At 47.3% G+C, this 20,275-nt stretch overlaps 2 protein-coding genes and 1 long non-coding RNA gene across 7 annotated transcripts in view; 1 reads left to right on the top strand and 2 right to left on the bottom strand.

The window, feature by feature from the left end:
* Positions 1-2,881: 2,881 nt before the first annotated feature.
* LOC120964118 (uncharacterized) lies at positions 2,882-5,309 on the bottom strand. 2 transcript variants are annotated; one of them, XR_005755774.2, is made up of 4 exons: positions 4,908-5,309; positions 4,148-4,515; positions 3,929-4,069; positions 2,882-3,506 (listed from the first exon to the last, which is right to left on the bottom strand). It is a non-coding gene; the product is annotated as an uncharacterized lncRNA (long non-coding RNA). The 2 variants fall into 2 exon arrangements; XR_012183753.1 differs by having other exon boundaries at positions 3,929-4,515.
* A 1,211-nt stretch (positions 5,310-6,520) lies between these two features.
* The window catches only part of LOC109775538 (B3 domain-containing protein Os08g0324300-like), a 46,291-nt gene continuing 32,536 nt past the window's right edge, over positions 6,521-20,275 (bottom strand). For 2 of the 4 annotated variants that reach the window (XM_073498321.1, XM_073498322.1), the window contains 7 exons: positions 11,438-11,525; positions 9,422-9,551; positions 8,782-9,077; positions 8,554-8,680; positions 7,663-8,133; positions 7,291-7,574; positions 6,521-7,055 (listed from right to left, as the gene is read on the bottom strand). In XM_073498321.1, coding sequence (XP_073354422.1) covers positions 7,972-8,133; positions 8,554-8,680; positions 8,782-9,077; positions 9,422-9,535 — 699 coding nt within the window. In that variant the 5' untranslated portion in view covers positions 9,536-9,551; positions 11,438-11,525 and the 3' untranslated portion in view covers positions 6,521-7,055; positions 7,291-7,574; positions 7,663-7,971. Of the gene's footprint in view, positions 7,056-7,290; positions 7,575-7,662; positions 8,134-8,553; positions 9,078-9,421; positions 9,552-11,437; positions 11,526-20,275 lie in introns of those variants that run through there. The other 2 variants (XM_040391020.3, XM_045229257.1) reach the window with 2 other exon arrangements.
* On the top strand, positions 12,342-13,557 carry LOC141023088 (putative protein FAR1-RELATED SEQUENCE 10). The gene is made up of 5 exons (XM_073499398.1): positions 12,342-12,476; positions 12,551-12,616; positions 12,710-12,835; positions 12,916-13,088; positions 13,143-13,557. Exons 1-5 carry the CDS (start codon positions 12,342-12,344, stop codon positions 13,555-13,557), a joined length of 915 nt encoding a protein of 304 aa, XP_073355499.1.

Raw genomic sequence — 20,275 nt, 5'->3', positions numbered from 1 at the left:
CTTCGGAACATCTCATATGTTCTGCGACGTTTCAAAAACGTCTTTGGTGCCACAATTCTAAACCGTTAGCATTACGCACTGAACTATTACGTAGTCATCAAAACGTGTATGTCAGATGTTTCGCAACATCTACAGACGACGCTGAGGTTCAGCACACAGAGCGGTGCATTAAGGACATAAGCCTTCTGTGCAGCAATGAGGACAATCCTCAGTTCACGGACCCAGTCCGCATAATTGCTACTATCAACTTTCAACTAAATTTTCTCTAGGAATATATCTTAAACAGTAGGAGTAAAGCATAAGTTATGACATAATTTGCAAAGACCTTTTGACTATGTTCATGATAATTAAGTTCATCTGATTATTTAATGAACTCCCACTTAGATAGACATCCCTCTAGTCATCTAAGTGATACATGATCCGAGTCAAACTAGGCCGTGTCCGATCATCACGTGAGACGGACTAGTCATCATCGGTGAACATCTCCATGTTGATCGCATCTACTATACAACTCATGTTCGATCTTTCGATCTCTTGTGTTCCGAGGCCATGTCTGTACATGCTAGGCTCGTCAAGTCAACCTAAGTGTTTCGCATGTGTTTCGAGGCCATGTCTGTACATGCTAGGCTCGTCAACACCCATTGTATTCAAACGTTAGAATCTATCACACCCGATCATCACGTGGTGCTTCGAAACAACGAACCTTCGCAACGGTGCACAGTTAGGGGGAACACTTCTCTTGAAATTTTAGTGAGGGATTATCTTATTTATGCTACCGTCGTTCTAAGCAAATAAGATGTAAACATGACAAACATCACATGCAAATCATAAAGTGACATGATATGACCGATATCATCACGCGCCTTTTGATCTCCATCTTCGAGGCGCGGCATGATCACCTTCGTCACCGGCATGACACCATGATCTCCATCATCATGATCTCCATCATTGTGTCTTCATGAAGTTGTCTCGCCAACTATTACTTCTACTACTATGGCTAACGGTTAGCAATAAAGTAAAGTAATTACACGGCGTTTTTCATTGACACGCAGGTCATACAATAAATTAAGACAACTCCTATGGCTCCTGCCGGTTGTCATACTCATCGACATGCAAGTCGTGATTCCTATTACAAGAACATGATCAATCTCATACATCACATATATCATTCATCACATCCTTTTGGCCATATCACATCACATAGCATACCCTGCAAAAACAAGTTAGATGTCCTCTAATTGTTGTTGCATGTTTTACGTGGCTGCTATGGGTTTCTAGCAAAAATGTTTCTTACCTACGCAAAACCCACAACGTGATATGCCAATTTCTATTTACCCTTCATAAGGACCCTTTTCATCGAATCCGATCCGACTAAAGTGGGAGAGACAGACACCCGCTAGCCACCTTATGCAACTAGTGCATGTCAGTCGGTGGAACCTGTCTCACGTAAGTGTAAGGTCGGTCCGGGCCGCTTCATCCCACGATGCCGCCGAATCAAGATAAGACTAGTAACGGCAAGTAAATTGACAAAATCGACGCCCACAACTACTTTGTGTTCTACTCGTGCATAGAAACTACGCATAGACCTAGCTCATGATGCCACTTTTGGGGAACGTAGCAGAAATTCAAAATTTTCTACGCATCACCAAGATTAATCTATGGAGTAATCTAGCACCGAGGGGAAGGGGAGTGCATCTACATACCATTGTAGATCGCGATGCGGAAGCGTTGCAAGAATGCGGATGAAGGAGTCGTACTCGTAGTGATTCAGATCGCGGTTGATTCCGATCTAAGCGCTGAACCACGGCGCCTCCGCGTTCAACACACGTGCAGCCCGGTGACGTCTCCCACGCCTTGATCCAGCAAGGAGAGAGGGAGAGGTTGGGGAAGACTCCGTCCAGCAGCAACACAACGGCATGGTGGTGATGGAGGAGTGTGGCACTCCAGCAGGGCTTCGCCAAGCACTGCGAGAGATGAGGAGGGAGAGGGGTAGGGCTGCGCCAAGAGAGAGATGTTCTCGTGTGTATGGCAGCCCCAAAACCCCCACTATATATAGGGGAGGGAGAGGGGCTGCGCCCCCATCTAGGGTTCCCCCCCAAGGGGTGCGGCCAGCCCTAGATGGGACTTGGAGGGGCGGCCAAGGGGGAAGAGAGGGGGCGCACCACTAGGTGGGCCTTAGGCCCATCTGAGCCTAGGGTTTCCCCCTTCCCCCTTCCCTGCGCCTTGGGCCCCTTGTGGGAGGCGCACCAGCCCACCTAGGGGCTGGTCCCTTCCCACACTTGGCCCACGCAGCCCTCTGGGGCCGGTGGCCCCACCTGCTGGACCCCTGGGACCCTCCCGGTGGTCCCGGTACGTTACCGATAGCACCCGAAACTTTTCCGGTGACCAAAACAGGACTTCCCATATATAAATCTTTACCTCCGGACCATTCCGGAACTCCTCGTGACGTCCGGGATCTCATCCGGGACTCCGAACAACATTCGGTAACCACGTATATCTATTCCCTATAACCCTAGCGTCATCGAACCTTAAGTGTGTAGACCCTACGGGTTCGGGAACCATGCAGACATGACCGAGACGTTCTCCGGCCAATAACAAACAGCGGGATCTGGATACCCATGTTGGCTCCCACATGTTCCACGATGATCTCATCGGATGAACCACGATGTCGGGGATTCAATCAATCCCGTATACAATTCCTTTTGTCAATCGGTATGTTACTTGCCCGAGATTCGATCGTCGGTATCCCGATACCTTGTTCAATCTCGTTACCGGCAATTCTCTTTACTCGTTCCGTAACACATCATCCCGTGATCAACTCCTTGGTCACATTATGCACATTATGATGATGTCCTACCGAGTGGGCCCAGAGATACCTCTCCGTTTACACGGAGTGACAATCCCAGTCTCGATTCGTGCCAACCCAACAGACACTTTCAGAGATGCCTGTAGTGCACCTTTATAGCCACCCAGTTACGTTGTGAAGTTTGGTACACCCAAAGCATTCCTACGGTATCCGGGAGTTGCACAATCTCATGGTCTAAGGAAATGATACTTGACATTAGAAAAGCTCTTAAGCAAACGAACTACACGATCTTGTGCTAGGCTTAGGATTGGGTCTTGTCCATCACATCATTCTCCTAATGATGTGATCCCGTTATCAACGACATCCAATGTCCATGGTCAGGAAACCGTAACCATCTATTGAACAACGAGCTAGTCAACTAGAGGCTTACTAGGGACATGGTGTTGTCTATGTATCCACACATGTATCTGAGTTTCCTATCAATACAATTTTAGCATGGATAATAAACGATTATCATGAACAAGGAAATATGATAATAACCAATTTATTATTGCCTCTAGGGCATATTTCTAACAGTAAGGACATGCTTTTCTTGGTTCTTGGCAACCACAATAGTGTGACTGTAACCATTTCGAGTTTCTAGCTTGATCTCTCCTGGGATCTCGCCTTTGAACTGCGGCACAACATCTTTTGGGATTATCTGCAGATAGAAATCTTGATATCAATATATTACCTTTATCAAAAAAATCTACGGAAAAAATAGTTTTTTTTTTCGGAACGACGGTTTATGCGAAGATCCAAATGACACACTTGACCAAACTTGACCAGTATCTTAATGAAGGTGTATTGCCTTTGGCTTTCTCACACTTCACCAGTATCTTAATCTTAAGAAAAACAAGGAAAATGGCTCTGGATCTTACTTGCAGTCCTATTTTTTAAACTAACTGAATTGATTATGTGATCTTACTTTCGATTTAGTGATCTTACTTGTGGCCCAATTTTTGTGATTCACAGAAAAACAAGGAATTGACTGCAATTCACAGAATCCAAAGTATTGTACTAGATACTAGTCGTACAAATATCATTGGTCTTAAAAAAAGCACAGATATACAATAGGGTTACCATCGCATCTTGGAAATCGCCCAATATAAGCATCAAGAAATACTGCTTTTCATGCTCCAAATTCCTGTAGTGTTGCTCATCCCGCAGCTTGCAGGTTTCAAAACGCGAGCCCATCCTTTTAGCAGCCCCTCTGCAGCCCCTCTGCAGTGCAAAATTAATTAACAGTGATAGGTGGTAAGAGGACATGTTGTCATGAACAATAAGAAGACTTGTACTTACTAAAGTTCAGAAAAGAAGACTTGTGCTTGACCGGATTTCATGTACTCACTAAATGTGGATTTACTTCACAGAGGGGGGTACTCCTCAATGTGGATTTGGTACTTTGATCCTTTCTTCATCTTTTTTCAAGGTCACAAGCTATGTATTAAGCAAGTCCAAGCTTTAAAAGAACACCCCTTGATGAAGATTAATAATAAGAGTACAAACGGCCCGAGGGGAATTTTTCATCCTCTTCCGAGATGGACAAATTGATGTCTTGCCTTGAGCCTAGCTCGAAACAGCACCTCCGAATCACCGTAGCCATGGAGTCATTGTAACTGCAGCTGGGAGGTAATTAAACCGGACGTTGCCAGGGGCCTCCATTGTATCTGAATGAACAAAAAAAAAACCATAACTAATCGATCAGAAGTTCAGAGCAGGATTTGCGATGGATTGGACAAGAAGAAGAGAAATCTCCATGAGACCACCCAATTTCTCCCGTCTGGCCGAGCTGAGACCATCCAGCTCCCCAACCTCACGCTGCTTACTAATGGAGAAAGGGATATGTGATGTTGGAACCAGAATCACGCCAAGACCCAAGGAAAGGAAAGGAAAGGATGGTGAAAATCGTGTGGGTTATTTACCACCAGCAGAGGAACAGAGGAAACAGGCAGGGTTTTCACAAGGAATCAGCCCTCAATCCGATCGATAACTGTAAATCGAAAGAAGCCACCCCGGGGAGTGGGAATACAATGCTTAGATTTTATCTCGCGATTCTTACCTTGCTTATCTTGTCACCTTGGTTCTCCTTCTCACTGCACTCACGCTCTGCTTGGCCTTGCTACTCTGCTTGTAGGATGTGACCACGCGGTGAGCGAAAGAGCTCGCCCAGCAGTACTAATCCAGCTCCCCAGGACCTCAGCATTCATGTAAAAAAAGAAGAAGAATAGAAGACCTCAGCATCTGTTGTTTCACTGTCTTCACAACAACCGAAGCGTGGTCTTTTTAATTAGAACACGGTAGAAACTTGACGCGGTGTTTTATGACATCACGTACAGCACGAGTATATCATTGTAAATTTGTAATAGGTATCAATGAAAGTATAGTACTCCGTATAACTGACTTCTGCTATACAGTACTACAGAACAAGGGGTGACCGGATCTTTACCTGAATACTACTGCAGTTATGGGCAGAGCGCCGCGCCCGATTACAGGAGGCCGTGTTTCGTTGGCAGTTTTAGGTGGGTCGGATCTCTAGCGTCGTACGTTGTTGACTGGGTTGCTGGTAACTGTACACGTGGTGATCTGGTATCGGGGACGGGTAGATGCATGGCGGTGTACGTGGTGTCTGCATGCTGTCCTGTGTTCTGGCGTGGCCACCTGGCCTGGCTGCATGCATGCGGCTTGTCTCGTGTTGCTGGACGGTGGCACTCCAGCTGACAAAGCGAGAACACCACCATGTCCACCCTGTACCCGAGTCCACTCGGCAGTGACTGAAGCCGACGCTACTGCAGAAACTGATGCTTCCTTCGTTTTTACCAGCCTCTCTGCTTCCTTCCGTGGCCTTCTTTGGCTGTTTTTTCATGCTCGCAACCAAGTTAAATAAACCTTCATACTAATTTATAAACTATGCTGCTTTTTATCTAGAGAGTCATATGATGTTTGCGTGGTGTGCATGGTGGTGTTTGCATGCTGTCCTGTCTCCCGGCGTCGGCATCTGGCAGCTGCATGCTCTCTGTCTCCTGTTTCTGTTCGGTGGCGCTCTAGCGTGGCCAACGGGGAAATATCAGGTGCTTCCATCCTTGAGATGCTTCCTATACTTCAAGTATAAAACATCAATTTTAAATATTTAAAAAATTCTGAAAAAAATTCTGAATGTTCAAAAGAAATGTGGCTACACCCCCTAAAAATTTCAGGTCAAAACTCGAAATGTACATTGAGAAACAAAAAAGACAAATTCAAATATGAATAGTGCCAAATATTGCTTTTGTCTTTTTGTGACACTATTCATGCTAGATTTCACATTTTTCTTTCTCAATGTGCATTTAGAGTTTGGACCTGAAATTTTTAAGAGTTGTAGTCACATTCCTTGTAAACATGCATATTTTTTTCAGAATTTTTTTAAATATTTAAAATTAATTTATTTGAAGTTGAAGCATGGAAAGCACCTTAAGGATGGGAGTACTAGATATTTTTCCCGCGGCCACCAACAAGAAAACGTACATTACCAGTCCACTTCTGTCAGGGAATTCCGCAACATCAGCGTTCAGCAGCATGGCATATCGATCAATTTGGATTTGGCATCCATTGTTTTCCAAACAGCCAACGAAGGACTGGGTTCCACTATGACTACCATAACTAACGAAATAAACCGCGACCACAAAAGCAGCATCCAGAGGGTGCAACAGTAAACTAAAAGGCAGCTAAAAACTACAGCCAGAGGAGTTCCAGGTCTGCGAAGATAACATAACGTCAAAATACAGAGGTACATCAAGCACCAGAACAGTTTCAAGTTTCTACTACTATACAATGTAACCGAGGCCTTATGATCGATAGGATCACTCGTTTACCCCAATATTGACAGTTAGCGATGTGAAGCAACCTCAAGACAGGAGCACGCGCCCCATCCACCTGATGAGCAAGAGCCCCTCTCCGGAACGCCGCTTCCCGGTCAGCATCATTGAGACGTGCCCAATAATTGACAAAATTTGCGCGGATGATATAGACCGTCATGGTTCTCCTCTCATCGGTCAACAGTTTAAAGAGGCAGATATCACCCATCTTCAGCTTGTTGCCTTCTACAAACTGTTTCCATCCGATCCTGAGCTTATTACCGCCATTGTTTTCACCGAACCGCACCCCCCACTCCTTTTCCCGCCGCCGAAGACACATGCTTGGCTCCTCTTTGAGATATTTCTTAGCATAGTGTCTGGGTTAACAGATAATGGCAATAAAACTCTGTAAAATAACATGTTAAATTGCTTCCTAAATTTGTACGATATTAGGAAGCAATCTTCAATCTGTATTTAAATTCAGAGATGACTGGTTATGAATTTGCATTATGAGATAATGTTTTCATTAGTATTTCATAAGCAGCACTTCGCAGTTTACACAGGCACCTACATGACCGATGAAGGACACACATTAAAAAAAATGGAACTCACCAGATTGAATCTTGAATAAAGGTTAGACTTGCGCATCACGGCAGCAAAGATGGGGATCTCTGAGTCTATGGACTGGACCTTATGCTTCACAACTTCCTTCTGAGCTGGAGTTAGTTTGGTCTCGTTCACGGTAATGTAACCGTCCTTCAACCGCTCCTTCTGAATTGATGATAGCCTGACCTTCTTCTTCCTGACGATAAAATCGGAACCAGGCACTTCACGTACTCCATATTCTTCTTCAACTTCACCTACTCCATATTCTTCTTCAGAGGAGAAGCAATCTCCTGTGCCAAGAAATAGAGCTAAATATTAGCTATAAAAATATGAGAATGATTTGCAAGGGAAGATATATCTACAATAGTAAACTGGGACCTGATGACTCGCAGGAGGAAGTACTTATCACGGTGTTCTTGTCTTGACATGACTTGTCCGTTTCCATTTGGAGGCGTGGTGACTCCATTGGCATCTCTTTCCCTATGCTAAATGGCTGCGTTTGTATGGCCTGAGGACGAAAATGAGAACTTTTCACAGTATCAGTAGCACTTGTTCGCCTTTCTTGCACAGGAGGCGGAGAAGGATCCACAAAAACTGATGATACCTTCTCACAGCCAAGTTCATCAAAGATTATGACATTAAACCGAGAGTTCCCAATGTATCTTAATACTATGGTGTCACCCATCTCTAGACCAAAGATCCCAACAAATTCCCCCATCCCACTGTAAGGACAAGATTTCCATTGTTCTTTGCAACTCCAATTACGTAACTGTGGCAATTTTGTGTTTGAAGTATCATCTCTCTTGGGAATTCGCCCTTGAAACGCTGAACAAATACTTCTGGGATGATCTGGAGAGAAACAAGCAATATTTTTGTTTGAAAAATGGACCGTAAACAGGATGAGAAAGATACTATCTATAATCAAAGCAAATCTGTCTGTTCAATATATCTGACATACCAAGGGAAATGAATAAGACTAGTATCTTAGTAACAACGTGAATGCCTAAAGCATATCTTTACTTTAAATGATGAGGACACTTTTTGTGAACAAACATCACTAAACGTGCTACCATGCTGGATTCAATCCAGGCATCAAATTAACATGAGACAAAACCAAAAGTTGCAAAGACTACATATTGTTTGTGTACGCCTCTAAAGCAATATATATCTCCATATAATTTAAATTAGAAAATACAAAAATCATTGGCATACAGAAAAACAACAAAGTAACTGATAAAAGGGTGTTACTGTATTTGAATATGAATTTACCATCTGATGTTGAAAATCGCCCATCATATGCACCAAGAAATATTTCTTCTCATCATCCAAGTTTGCGTAGTGATATTCAGTCCGGCTCTTGCATCTTTCCGAAGGCACATCCATCTTTTTAGAAGACCTGCAGTGCAGAATATATTTCAAGTGAAATTTGGTACCAGAAAACAAAGCAGTGAATAATAAAGTTTAATATTTAACCCGATTTCATGTGCCTCGTTGCGCCTGTCTTGGACCCGATGCAAAAAAGGATCCAGAACAACTGATAATGCTTTTTCACGACCAAGCTTATCAAAGATCATGACATTAAACTGAGAGTTTCCTTTGTATCTGAACATTAAGGAATCATCAATCTGTAGATCATAGTTTTCGATGAATTGCCGCCAACCCACTGTAAGGACAAGCTTTTCTTGGTTCTTGGCAACCACAATAGTGTGACTGTAACCATTTCGGGTTTCTAGCTTGATCTCTCCTGGGATCTCACCTTTCAAACGCCGCACAACTTCTTCTGGGATTATCTGCTGAAAGATAAATCTTGATATCAATATATTATCTTTATAAAGAAATCTGCAGAAATAATTTTTTTATGGAAAGTGTATGCGCAAGATCCAGATGACACTAGTTACAATCGAGGTATGTACTCTTTGCCTTTCTCTTACCTGACCGGTATCTTAATCTTAGAAAAAACAAGGATAATGACTCTGGATCTTACTTGTAATCACCCAAAAAAAAACTATGTGGAAATTTGGTGCAAACTAACTGAGTAGTCTGCCTGTCAAAGGAATTGACTGCAACGCAGAATCTAAAGTAGTAGATAGTAGAAACATCATTGGTCTTAAAAAACACATATAAGTAATAGGTTTACCATCGCATCTTTGAAATCACCCAACATAAGGACCAAGAAATACTTCTTTTCATCATCCAAATGCTTGTAGTATTGCTCATCCGGCAGCTTGCAGCTTCCGAAAGACGTGCCCATCCTTTTAGCAGCCCCTCTGCAGTGCAAAATTAATTTACAGTGATAGGTGGTAAGAGGAAATTAAGTCATGAACAATAAGAAGACTTGCACTTGGCCCGATTTCATGTACTCCTCAACATGAATTTGGAACTTTGATTCTTAAAAAAAAAATCAAAGGGCACGTCTATATATAACCAAGTCCAAGCTTTTACAGGAACACCACTTGATGAAGATAAAGTTACAAACGGCCCGAGGAGAATTTGTCATCCTATCCCAACCTGCACAAATTGATGGCTTGCCTTGAGCCTAGCTCGATACAGCACCTGCTCTGAATCACCGTAGCCATGGAGTCATTATTCTGTCATTGTAACTGCACCCGGGAGGTACCCGGACGTTGACAGGGGACAATAAAAATGACAATCCGAGGCACGACCTATCGACCTGGAGATGAAGGGTCAGTTCTTTTGGGTGGCTTAATAAATAAGCTGCCTCTCCCCAGCTTAAAAAATAAGCCGCTCCCTAAATTTGTTGAGGCTTCTAAATTAGTTATCTCATAACTAGTTCATAAGTCCCAATGAGTGACGAAGGCGGCGTATGGGAAAAGTTGGGAGGAGGCGGCTTATTTTTTAAGCAATCAAAAGAACTGGCCCGAAGGCGAAGGCAGGACGAGGAGACCCAACCCCACATAAAGAAGCCAAAAACACCGCCGCAGGATCTTATTGACGAGATCACCGAAGCGGCCACGAACCAAGGCATAACCGCATAAGCATTGTTGTTTGACAACTCTCCCCCACGACCCGACGGATCGGATCTGTAGACAATAATACTGTATTCACGTCCATGTGGCGAGGCTAGAACTAGCGTCACCACAACGTGGAAGGGCCGGAGATTCATGGTCTGAATCGCGCCGACGCCCCCATTGCCGGAACAAACGTGACGAGGAAACTAAAACCTGAACAACCAGACAGAGGCCACACGAGCGTGAAGATTCATGGTCTCCTCCGCCTCCTGTCAACCGAAGCTGGCCACGGGGGCGAGGGAGACCGATCGAATCCGGCAGCGAGGAGATCTGTGTGGTAGCTAGGGTTTGTTTATTCTGAATCTGAATTAGAAGAAGAAAGGAACTTTGATTCAAAAGCCACAACTAATCGATGAGAAGAGGATTAGCGATGGATTGGACAAAAGAAAAGGAACATTTCTCCAGGAGCCCGATTTCTCTCGTCTGGCGGAGCTGAGCTCGTCCCACCTCGCCAACCTCACGCTGCGTCCTATCCTCGTCCCCATGGCCCGTGGGGGATGGGGCCTCCCCTCTGCCAACTGACGGCTCGACGTGGTGACCTGCAGAAACCCCCGATGCTCGTTACGCCGCAGGCACTGACCACCCCGCCGGCGGCCGATTCTGCGGCGTGTCGGATAGCTCCCTCGACCTCACCGAGAGCGCGTGCAGTGCAGACACGGCGTGGCCACCACCCAAGAAATCGTCTGGGTTATTCAGCACTAGCAGAGGAACAGAGGAAACAGGCAGGGTTTTCACGAGGAATCATCCCCAACCACATCGACACCTAAATCGAAAGAAGCCACCACGGGGAGTTATTCTGGGATTGGGTTTCATCTCGAGAGCGCGTGGCCACCGGCATGCGCATGCATCACAACCTTGCCGTCACCCTCCCCCCTCTCTCCACGCACAAATGCGCTTGTTTTGACCACGTTACTAATAAAGGGAAATGCGATGTCGCATCCAGAATCATCCGAGTTACTGCTATTTAGCTCTACTAGCAAAGGAACAGAAGAAAGAGGATTTCCGTAAAGAATCACCCCCAACCCCAACCCCATCCCCATCGACAACTGAATCGAAAGAAGCCACCCCGGAGAGTTATTCTGGGATTGGGAATACGATTACGAATACGATGCTTAGATTCTTACCTTGCTTATCCTGCCGCCTTTGTTCCCCTTCTCGCTGCCTTCCGCCGGCCTCTGCTAGCTACTCTGCTAGTACTAGCAGTATGTGACGGAGCCCTGCTCCGGTGCTCCCCCTAACCTAATTTCCGAGGGGTATTTTTGTTCCCGCGAGTTTGTTTTTTTCCTGGCCCGCCGTAGCCCAGATCCAAGGCCTGTTTAGCCCTGTATAACCCAGATCGTATACGTACAGTACCCTGATCCGAAAAAAAAACATCACACGACCCACGTCCACGTAAGACCTGCCGAATCCAATCATTCACGCAGCTCCATCAATCTCGCGAGCATTGACACAGCTCCATAAGTCACGTGGTAGATCTCCAGCGGCGGCTATCTCGTCGCCGGCGATCTCGTCGGACAGCGGGCGCGACAACATCGTGAATCTCCAACGAGCGCGCACAGGTACCGCATCCCGCGTCCCCCCTCTAGTCTCGCTCGCGGCAACATCGAACGAACTGCCGCCGCCAGTGGTAGTGGTTAACCTAGCGGGGCGGGTAACCTAGCTACCCGGCGGCGCATGCGATCGTGGATCTTGTTCCGGTAGTGCTGCTCCTCGTGATCTGGGTTCACGTAGCGTCGGTTGCCGTCGGCTGTGCGCACCACCAGTATCGTTATTTGATGTGGCGGCTAACCTAGGTATCCGGCGGCAGAGGTAATCACAGATCTAGCTAGGTATTGAGATCGTGCAGTTCCTCGCGATTGAAAGTGATCACGACGGGTGCCGTGGCCATCTTCCTTACTAAGTTTGGCAGATCTGAACGGCCTTGGTTGCGGTTGTTTACATAACATCCGTGATCGTGTGCTATGTGTTGTATATTTCATCATTGATAATGTTTGCACATGTGATGATACATATTATTGGTTGTAGGAAATGGCGGACAAGGAGTTAACTGATATCATGGTAGACATGGAGTTTGGAGAACTGATGAAAGACTGGATAGAAGATTGGTCAGATGATGAAAATTCAGATCGGTCAGAGAATGGGAAGGAATGGGACGATCTTAATGTGAGAGGCATTGTCATGTTGTAATTTTTTGGTGGCGTCCGACAATATTAAATCTTTGTGTTGAAAATTTATAGATCGATGAGCTTGATGATGATCAGGAAAACAACTCGGAGCTCTCGAATGAAGATTACATTAGTCAAGTACGTAAGTGAAAATTTTTGTTGGCATGCAAATTGAATTTCTTCTGGAATATTATATGATAAGTAATTATGTATTTGTGTTGTATTTTTCAGTTCATTTCCGAATGTCATAATGCGTATAACTATTACGGTGAATCCGACGCGGAGACATGCCTTAACGACGAATCATTAGACACACCTGATTCTGGGGAGTCCCAGTCGTCGGTCATCATGAGTGAGGTATGTGTGTAATCAATGTTCTATGGAAGTAATGTTAAACCATAGAAAACTGTTTTCATGGATGTTGTTTGATTGTGTAGGTGACACAAGATGATGGGGCAAAGAATGTCCAAGATACTGCCAGTGCAGATGATAAGAGGGATATGTTCATGCAGATAATGGAAATGACCTTTACGTCTCACAATGCTGCGTATGATTTCTACAACAGCTATGCTAGAGATAATGGTTTCAGCATTAGAAAGAATAAGGTCAGGTATAGCAAAACAGAGTCACGTCATATGCATTATAGGCGGTTTGTTTGTTCCAGACAAGAAAAACGTGACAGCAAGTTGCTAACAGAGGAAGGACACAGCCGTAGGCTCAGAGCCGAGACACGCTGCTTTTGTGAAGCGCACCTGCCCGTCAAGCTTGACCAAAAGCGTGGGGTTTGGTATGTTGAAAGTTTTGAGGACAAGCATAGCCATATGTTGGCAGGACCAGACGAGGTACCTTTTCTTTGGTCCCACAGAAAAATCAAAGAGTACCAGAAGCATGAGATAATGTCCATGGGAGCTGCAGGGATTAGAATTCACGACATGATGGATTGCTTCATCAGCAAACATGTATGGTACGGCGGTGTTGGTTTTACCAGGCGTGAAATATACAACCTTTGCGCCAAGGAGAAGAGGAAGCTGCTTTCAAAAGGTGATGCTGCCACAGCCATAGGTGTGACGCCCGAATAATTAGGCTACAGTAATCACACGTTAATGATGCCACGTCACCACGGTTACTGTTGTTAATCTCGCATTAGTTCACAACCGATTCAAATTCAAATTTGAATTCAAGTCAAACAATAAAAATTTCCAAACATTAAAACTAAAATGCTCTAAACGTGTCAAATAATTCATGAGTAATAATGGTGTAGAAACCACATACATGAAACATGATTAAATGCTCAAAAGTAATTAACATGGTGGCTAAAACAATTAAATAATGACTTTTGTATTTTATAAAATCCTAAACTGTTTTATTTGGAAGCCAAGCTTTTTATGGCAGAGGCTTAATTTATAACACCAATTTAGGCGCTAATTATTTATCTTAATAGAGTTTAAATAAATTAGAAGTTAAAAGAAAACAGAAAAAAAATACAAAAGAGAAAACAAACAAAAAAAAGAAAGAAGAAAACCCCCTGGACCGTGGCCCAACTGGGCCAACCCACCAGGCCCAGCCGGCCAGCCCACCCACTCCCTTAACCCCCCTGACCCCGAAACCCACTCACCCACCGACACTCCCCCCCCCCCCCCCGAAAATATCTCCCCCCTCTCCCCCGATTGGATCGGGATCGAGAGGAGGAGACCGCCGACGCCGCCGCCCGGATCGCCCGACGCCGCCTCGCCCTCGCCGGCCTGCCTCCTCCTCCTCCCCACCGGTCTGCCTCCCCCGTCGCCGGTCGTCTCCGTCCTCCTCCTCGCCCCCCGTTGCCCTGGACCCTACTCCCCGCCGTGAGCCGCCGCCTTTTCTCTCCTCCTCTCCCCCTGTCCCCGTACGCACGCACGCGCGCACGCTCCGCTGTGGCCGCGCCCTCTCCCCCGCTGCTCCCTCGTCCCGCAGCTCCACGCCAGCACGCGCGCCCGCGCCCGTCCCGCACTCGCTCCCCTGCCGCCGCGCCCCTGCCCCGCAGCGCCCTCGCGCGTGCACGCCGCCCGCCTCACCTTGCTCGCCTCCTCCGTGCCCGCTCTCTGTTGGCCCCATGCTCGTCGTCCTCACCGGCCCAGCGAGCGCACCCCACTGCTCGCCGCCTGCCTCGCCCCACCTCGCCGGCGCAGAAGGCCACCCCACGCCACGGCCTCCTCCCCGCTGCTCCCCGCGGCCCCGGCGAGCACGCCCGCGCCCGAGGGCTGCCGCCTCCGCCCCGCAGCTTCTTCACCGCCTCGACCACCGCGGGCCCCCTCGCCCGCCACCGCAGTCGTCCCTCCGCCGCCCCCCTTGGCCTGGCTGTCAGGACCCCGATTCTATGTCACACCGATCTAGCCTGTAACACCTCATATCACTTTGCGGCCTCACGCACGGTATTCCCACGGGTGTCGCCTTACCATGGCCCGGGACCGTTTGCGCCTTTTGGCTCACGTATATGATAATGTCGCTAGCATCCATATGACAAAGAACCCGGGCCGACATGACTAGTCGTGAACCCAAAGTGGCACTAACTTACGGGGACAGGCATACGTGAATCAACATCGAGCATGTCGGTCAGCAGCGTGCGAATCCGGGCTGTAGCACTGGGCTAACAGGACTCCGGGAACCCGGGTTGTAGCAGGCTAGGCAGGACTCCGGATGTCACCGCGTGACATTTCCCCGAAGGGACAGACACAAGAACGAAGTGAATCACATGCCGGCCAGTCAGGTGTCCGGAGCAGTAGTGCTGGGCTAGCAGGACTCCGGTGAACCGGGCTGTAGCGGACTACTATGGCTCATGGAAGCACAAGACTACATTTCCCCATAAGAGAGGCTACCAAGGATAAACAACTAGGTTGTCGGATCCCACACATACCAAGCATTTCAATCATACGCGCAATATGCTCGATATGTGTAAATACAACATGGCATCACAACATAACTCTACGACTCAAGTACTTATTCATTAGGCTCTGAGGAGCGAGATATTACAAACATGGGTCTTATGACCCAACATTCAGAGCATACAAGTCAAAGCACATGCGGAAGCTTAACATGTCTGAGTACAGACATCTACAAATGAAAAAGGCTGAGAAGCCTGACTATTTACTAGATCCTGCCGAGGGCACAAGATCGTAGCTGAGGTATCAAGCTAAACGTCGAAGTCCACACAGAACTACTAGCAAGACCGACGTCTCTCTGCAAAACATAAAATAGGCAAACGTGAGTACAAATGTACCCAGTAAGACTTACATCAGAACTAACTACATATGCATCAGTATCAACAAAGGGGGTGGTGGAGTTTAACTGCAGCAAGCCAGCTTTGACTCGGTGGCTATCCTAAACTACGACTGCAAGTAACTCTTTTGAGGTGGCGCACACGAGTCCACATATTCACCATATCAATACTCCACTATGGATCCGCTCCCATCTCCCTACGAGAACGCCATCCATAGCACTCACGCTTATCTTGCGCATTTTAGAGTATCCACTTTCACTTGTCTATGAACTGTTATAGGCAACCCAGAAGTCCTTTACCGCAGACACGGCTATTCGAATAGATGATGTTAACCCTGCAGGGGTGTACTTCGTCACACACGCTCTCACCACTTACCGCCGTTTACACGACATGTACTCGGCAACCTTCAAGCGGAAGCCCAGCGAGGGTGTCGGCCACAGCCTACCTAACACTGAAGTCTCTAGTCCAGGTTTATCACCTATTCAGGTTCCATCCGCAGGGAGTCCGGCCGAGGTTTCCACATACGGCCCCGAACAATGTGTGCAGGGTTCCCGAGACACCAAACGGGCGCCCGGCATGCCCGGCCACGTGCCTACCGCATCACAGCCCACCCCTCGGGTCAGCGCTGTCCACGGCCTCCAGCATACTACAAACACCAGAAACTACTTGCAACTCCTGGACAGAGGACAAGGGTGGTTAAGAAGCCGAGAGGGTCCATTGATTTCGGGCCCAATGCGTGGTAGTAACTGTTTCATGGATCACAAACACAGAACTCAGTTCCTGAGGACGGCTTCAATGAGACAACCCACCATGTACTCCTACATGGCCTCTCACCGATACCTTCACCAAATCGTGTTCACGCACTTAGCTCTCACACAGCAGGACATGTTCACAACTTTCCAATTCATCCCCGATGAATCAGACCTGACACAACTCTAAGCAATAGCAGGCATGACAAACAAGCATGAATGAGTAGGCACATCAGGGCTCAAACAAGTCCTACTCATGCTAGTGGGTTTCATCTATTTACTGTGGCAATGACAGGTCATGCAGAGGATAAGGGGTTCAACTACCACAGCAAGTAACAGATGAATCGTTGTTGTCCTAATGCAGTAAAAGAGAGCAGGAGCGAGAGAGTGGGATTGTATCGGAATGAACAAGGGGGTTTTGCTTGCCTGATGGAGTGGTAGTAGGATACTGCCCTTCAGTCGGATAATCGTGAATATCCTCGGAGGCAGAACCTACCACGAAGAATACATCGAAGCACAATCAACACCAAGCAAGTGGAACAATATGATGCATGCATGAGACATGGCAAAATGAATGTATTGGGCTAATGCAACTAAGACCAGATGGGTTTGGACCATTTTGAATCAAAGATTCAAATTCCAAGCTCATAAGTGGCTCTTATTAGTGCTTTATCTAGTTCTGTACTAAACAGCAGGTTAATGTGCTTAAACATGCATGAAACCAGTACAGATGGAAAGATTGGATTTTTCTGATCATTTTTCATATATAAATCTTTTCATTCTGAGCTATAGATTATTTTCTATGATTTTTTGAAGTTTGTGGTATTTTCTGGAATTTCCTGTATAAAAATAATTCCAGTAATTAAATTAATGCGTCAGCATTGCGTCAGGGTGACGTCAGCTGGTCAGCGGGGTCGTCCAGGTCAAACCTGACGTGTGGGGTCCACACGTCAGTGTCACTGTTAGTAAACTAACTAATTTAGAATTAATTAAAAGTTAATCCAGGTTAATTAGCAGGCGGGCCCCACTTGTCATTGACTCAGGGGAGGGGGTCAGCCTGGGTCAAACGGGGTCAACTCCCCGGCGTTTAGCCGCCGGCGAGGCCAGACGCGGCGGCGAGCCACGGGTTTGCCCTACGGGGCGCCGTTTGGCACGCGGAGCACAGCTACGGGATGCGGACGCTCGTCCGCATCCAACCGTGGGGGTGGCGCGCCCGGGGAGTGGCCGGAGTGGCGCCGGCGACGAGCTCGGCGGCGGCGCGTGCGGGTGAGCTACGTGCAGTTGCTACGGAGCTCGAGAGCGAGAACGAGAAGGGGGAAAAGGTAGCGGAGCTCACTGCGGTCACGTAGAAGCAAACGACGCGGTCGGGGACGGGCTGACGACGTCGGGAGGTCGCCGGCGTTCTCGGAGCAGAGGCGGCGAAGTCGAGGGTGCAGGGGGCGATGCAGGCCGTTCGGCGTTGCCTGACTCGGCTGAGAGGACGAGGGCGTCGAGACGGAGCTGCTGGACAGCACGGGAAGGCGAGGGGAGCACGGTGGCTGCGAGGTTCACGCCGGCGCGAGCTCGGCAGCGTCAGCCATGGCGGAGGCGAGGCGAGGGAGAGGTGCAGTGGGCGAATGAGGTGTCGGGGCGGTCGAGCGGGCGACGTGGGCGTCGTCCAGATCCTCCAGAGGCGCGGGCGGCAAGCAGGTGACGCCGTGGCGCGCGCGGCGGCGTCGCGGTGTCCCTCCTCTGCCTACTGGCAGAGGTGGGGGATGACCGGCACGGCCGGGTGGGCTGGGCCTCTGCTGGGCCGCGGGTGGGCGCTAGGTAAGTGGCCTCTGGCCTTTCTCTCTCTCTCTCTCTCTCTTTTTCGAATTTAAATTGTTTTTCTATTTTTCTGTAAGTTTGTTGCATTATTAAAAATACTTAGGCATCTCCTAAAATCACCAAAATGCACATGGCCACTGTTTAGAATTTATATGGCATGGAACATTTTAGTTTGGAATTATTTGAGCACTTGAAATATTTTATATTATTTAAATGCCCAAAATCAAATAGCTAATGGATTAATCCAGTGACCTTAAGATGTCCTAGAAATTTGTGCATCACTTTTGGCAGTGGTTTAAGACCAAGGCAGAGATGATGAACATTTTAGAAGGGCATTTCAGGTTCATTGAAATTATTTTTAGTAAACCCTGGTTGTTAACAGGGGGTGCTGGGGTTTCTGTCTTCCCCATTTCAAGTTTCTGGAAAAAAAAGAAACATGATGCAACACTCTAATGCATGAACTAGCTAGGATGTGACACTGGCCGCCGGCGCCGGCGTGCGCCGCGCGCGCCCAGCGCCCTCGGGCATGCGCCCCTCGGGTTGCGCGCGCGCCCCCCTTGCACACGGCGCCCGTCGCCCGCTCGGGCGCACACCCGCACCCGAGCGCCCGAACCCGATAGGCCCCTATGGGCCTATGACATATGGGCCCCGCCCACAGAACGTGTTTTAGAAAAAAAATAAACGAAAAAAAATTAATAATTAAAATAAAATAAAAATAATATCGTTAATTAATTAAGACAATTAATTTACTTAATTAATCCTGTTAATTAATCTAATTAAGCCTAATTAATTAATCTAATCACTTAAATTAAAATTAACTAATCCTGTTTAGTTAACTAAGTCAATGACCAGTGGGACCCACACGTCAGCGACCCAGCCAACAGTTCTGTTGACTGCTGATGTCATGATGACGTCAGCAAACACTGTTCTGGATAATGTTGTATTAAATTAATTAAATAAATGCTAAAATTAATTTAAATCTTTTAAAATTCATATAAAATAAACCGTAGCTCGGATGAAAATACTTTCTACATGAAAGTTGCTCAGAACAACGAGACGAATCCGGATACGCAGCCCGTTCGTCCACCACACATCCCTAACGTATCGAACTCGCAACTTTCCCCCTCCGTTTCATCTGTCCGAAAATGCGTAACATCGGGAATACTTTCCCGGATGTTCCCCCCTTCGCCGGTACCACCTACTGCCGCGTTAGGACACACCTAGCACCGCTCATTGTCATGTCACGCATCGTCATGCTTATGTTTGCAATTGTATTTACTGTTTCTTCCCCCTCTTCTCTCCGGTAAACTACAAGACCGACGCTGCTGCTGCCCAGTTCGACTACGGAGTTGACGACCCCTCCTACTTGCCAGAGCAACCAGGCAAGCCCCCCCCCCCCCCCCGTGATCACCAGATATCGCCTACTCTACTCTCTACTGCTTGCATTAGAGTAGTGTAGCATGTTACTGCTTTCGGTTAATCCTATTCTGTTGCATAGCCTGTCACTGTTGCTACAGTTGTTACCCTTACCTGCTATCCTACTGCTTAGTATAGGATGCTAGTGTTCCATCAGTGGCCCTACACTCTTGTCCGTCTGCCATGCTATACTACTGGGCCGTGATCACTTCGGGAGGTGATCACAGGTATATACTATATACTTTATATACATGACACATGTGGTGACTGAAGTCGAGTCAGCTCATTGAGTACCCGCAAGTAATTCTGATGAGGGGGCTGAAAGGACAGGTGGCTCCATCCCGGTAGAGGTGGGCCTAGGTTCCTGACGGCCCCCGATTGTTACTTTATGGCGGAGCGACAGGGCAGGTTGAGACCACCTAGGAGAGAGGTGGGCCTGGCCCTGGTCGGCGTTCGCGGATACTTAACACACTTAACGAGATCTTGGTATTTGATCTGAGTCTGGCCATTTGGTCTATACGCACTAACCAACTACGCGGGAACAGTTATGGGCACTCGACGTCGTGGTATTAG

Source organism: Aegilops tauschii, chromosome 5, assembly GCF_002575655.3.
Source record: "Aegilops tauschii subsp. strangulata cultivar AL8/78 chromosome 5, Aet v6.0, whole genome shotgun sequence".
In the NCBI taxonomy this organism is placed as follows: domain Eukaryota; kingdom Viridiplantae; phylum Streptophyta; class Magnoliopsida; order Poales; family Poaceae; genus Aegilops; species Aegilops tauschii.
This window is presented reverse-complemented; position numbering and strand designations above follow the sequence as displayed.

Bases quoted from the DNA above. Each gene is read 5' to 3' on its own strand.
- LOC141023088 (XM_073499398.1), top strand. From the start codon at position 12,342: ATGGCGGACAAGGAGTTAACTGATATCATGGTAGACATGGAGTTTGGA. The intron at 12,477-12,550 runs GTGAGAGGCATT...GAAAATTTATAG, and splicing joins AGGAATGGGACGATCTTAAT to ATCGATGAGCTTGATGATGA. The intron at 12,617-12,709 runs GTACGTAAGTGA...TGTATTTTTCAG, and splicing joins ATGAAGATTACATTAGTCAA to TTCATTTCCGAATGTCATAA.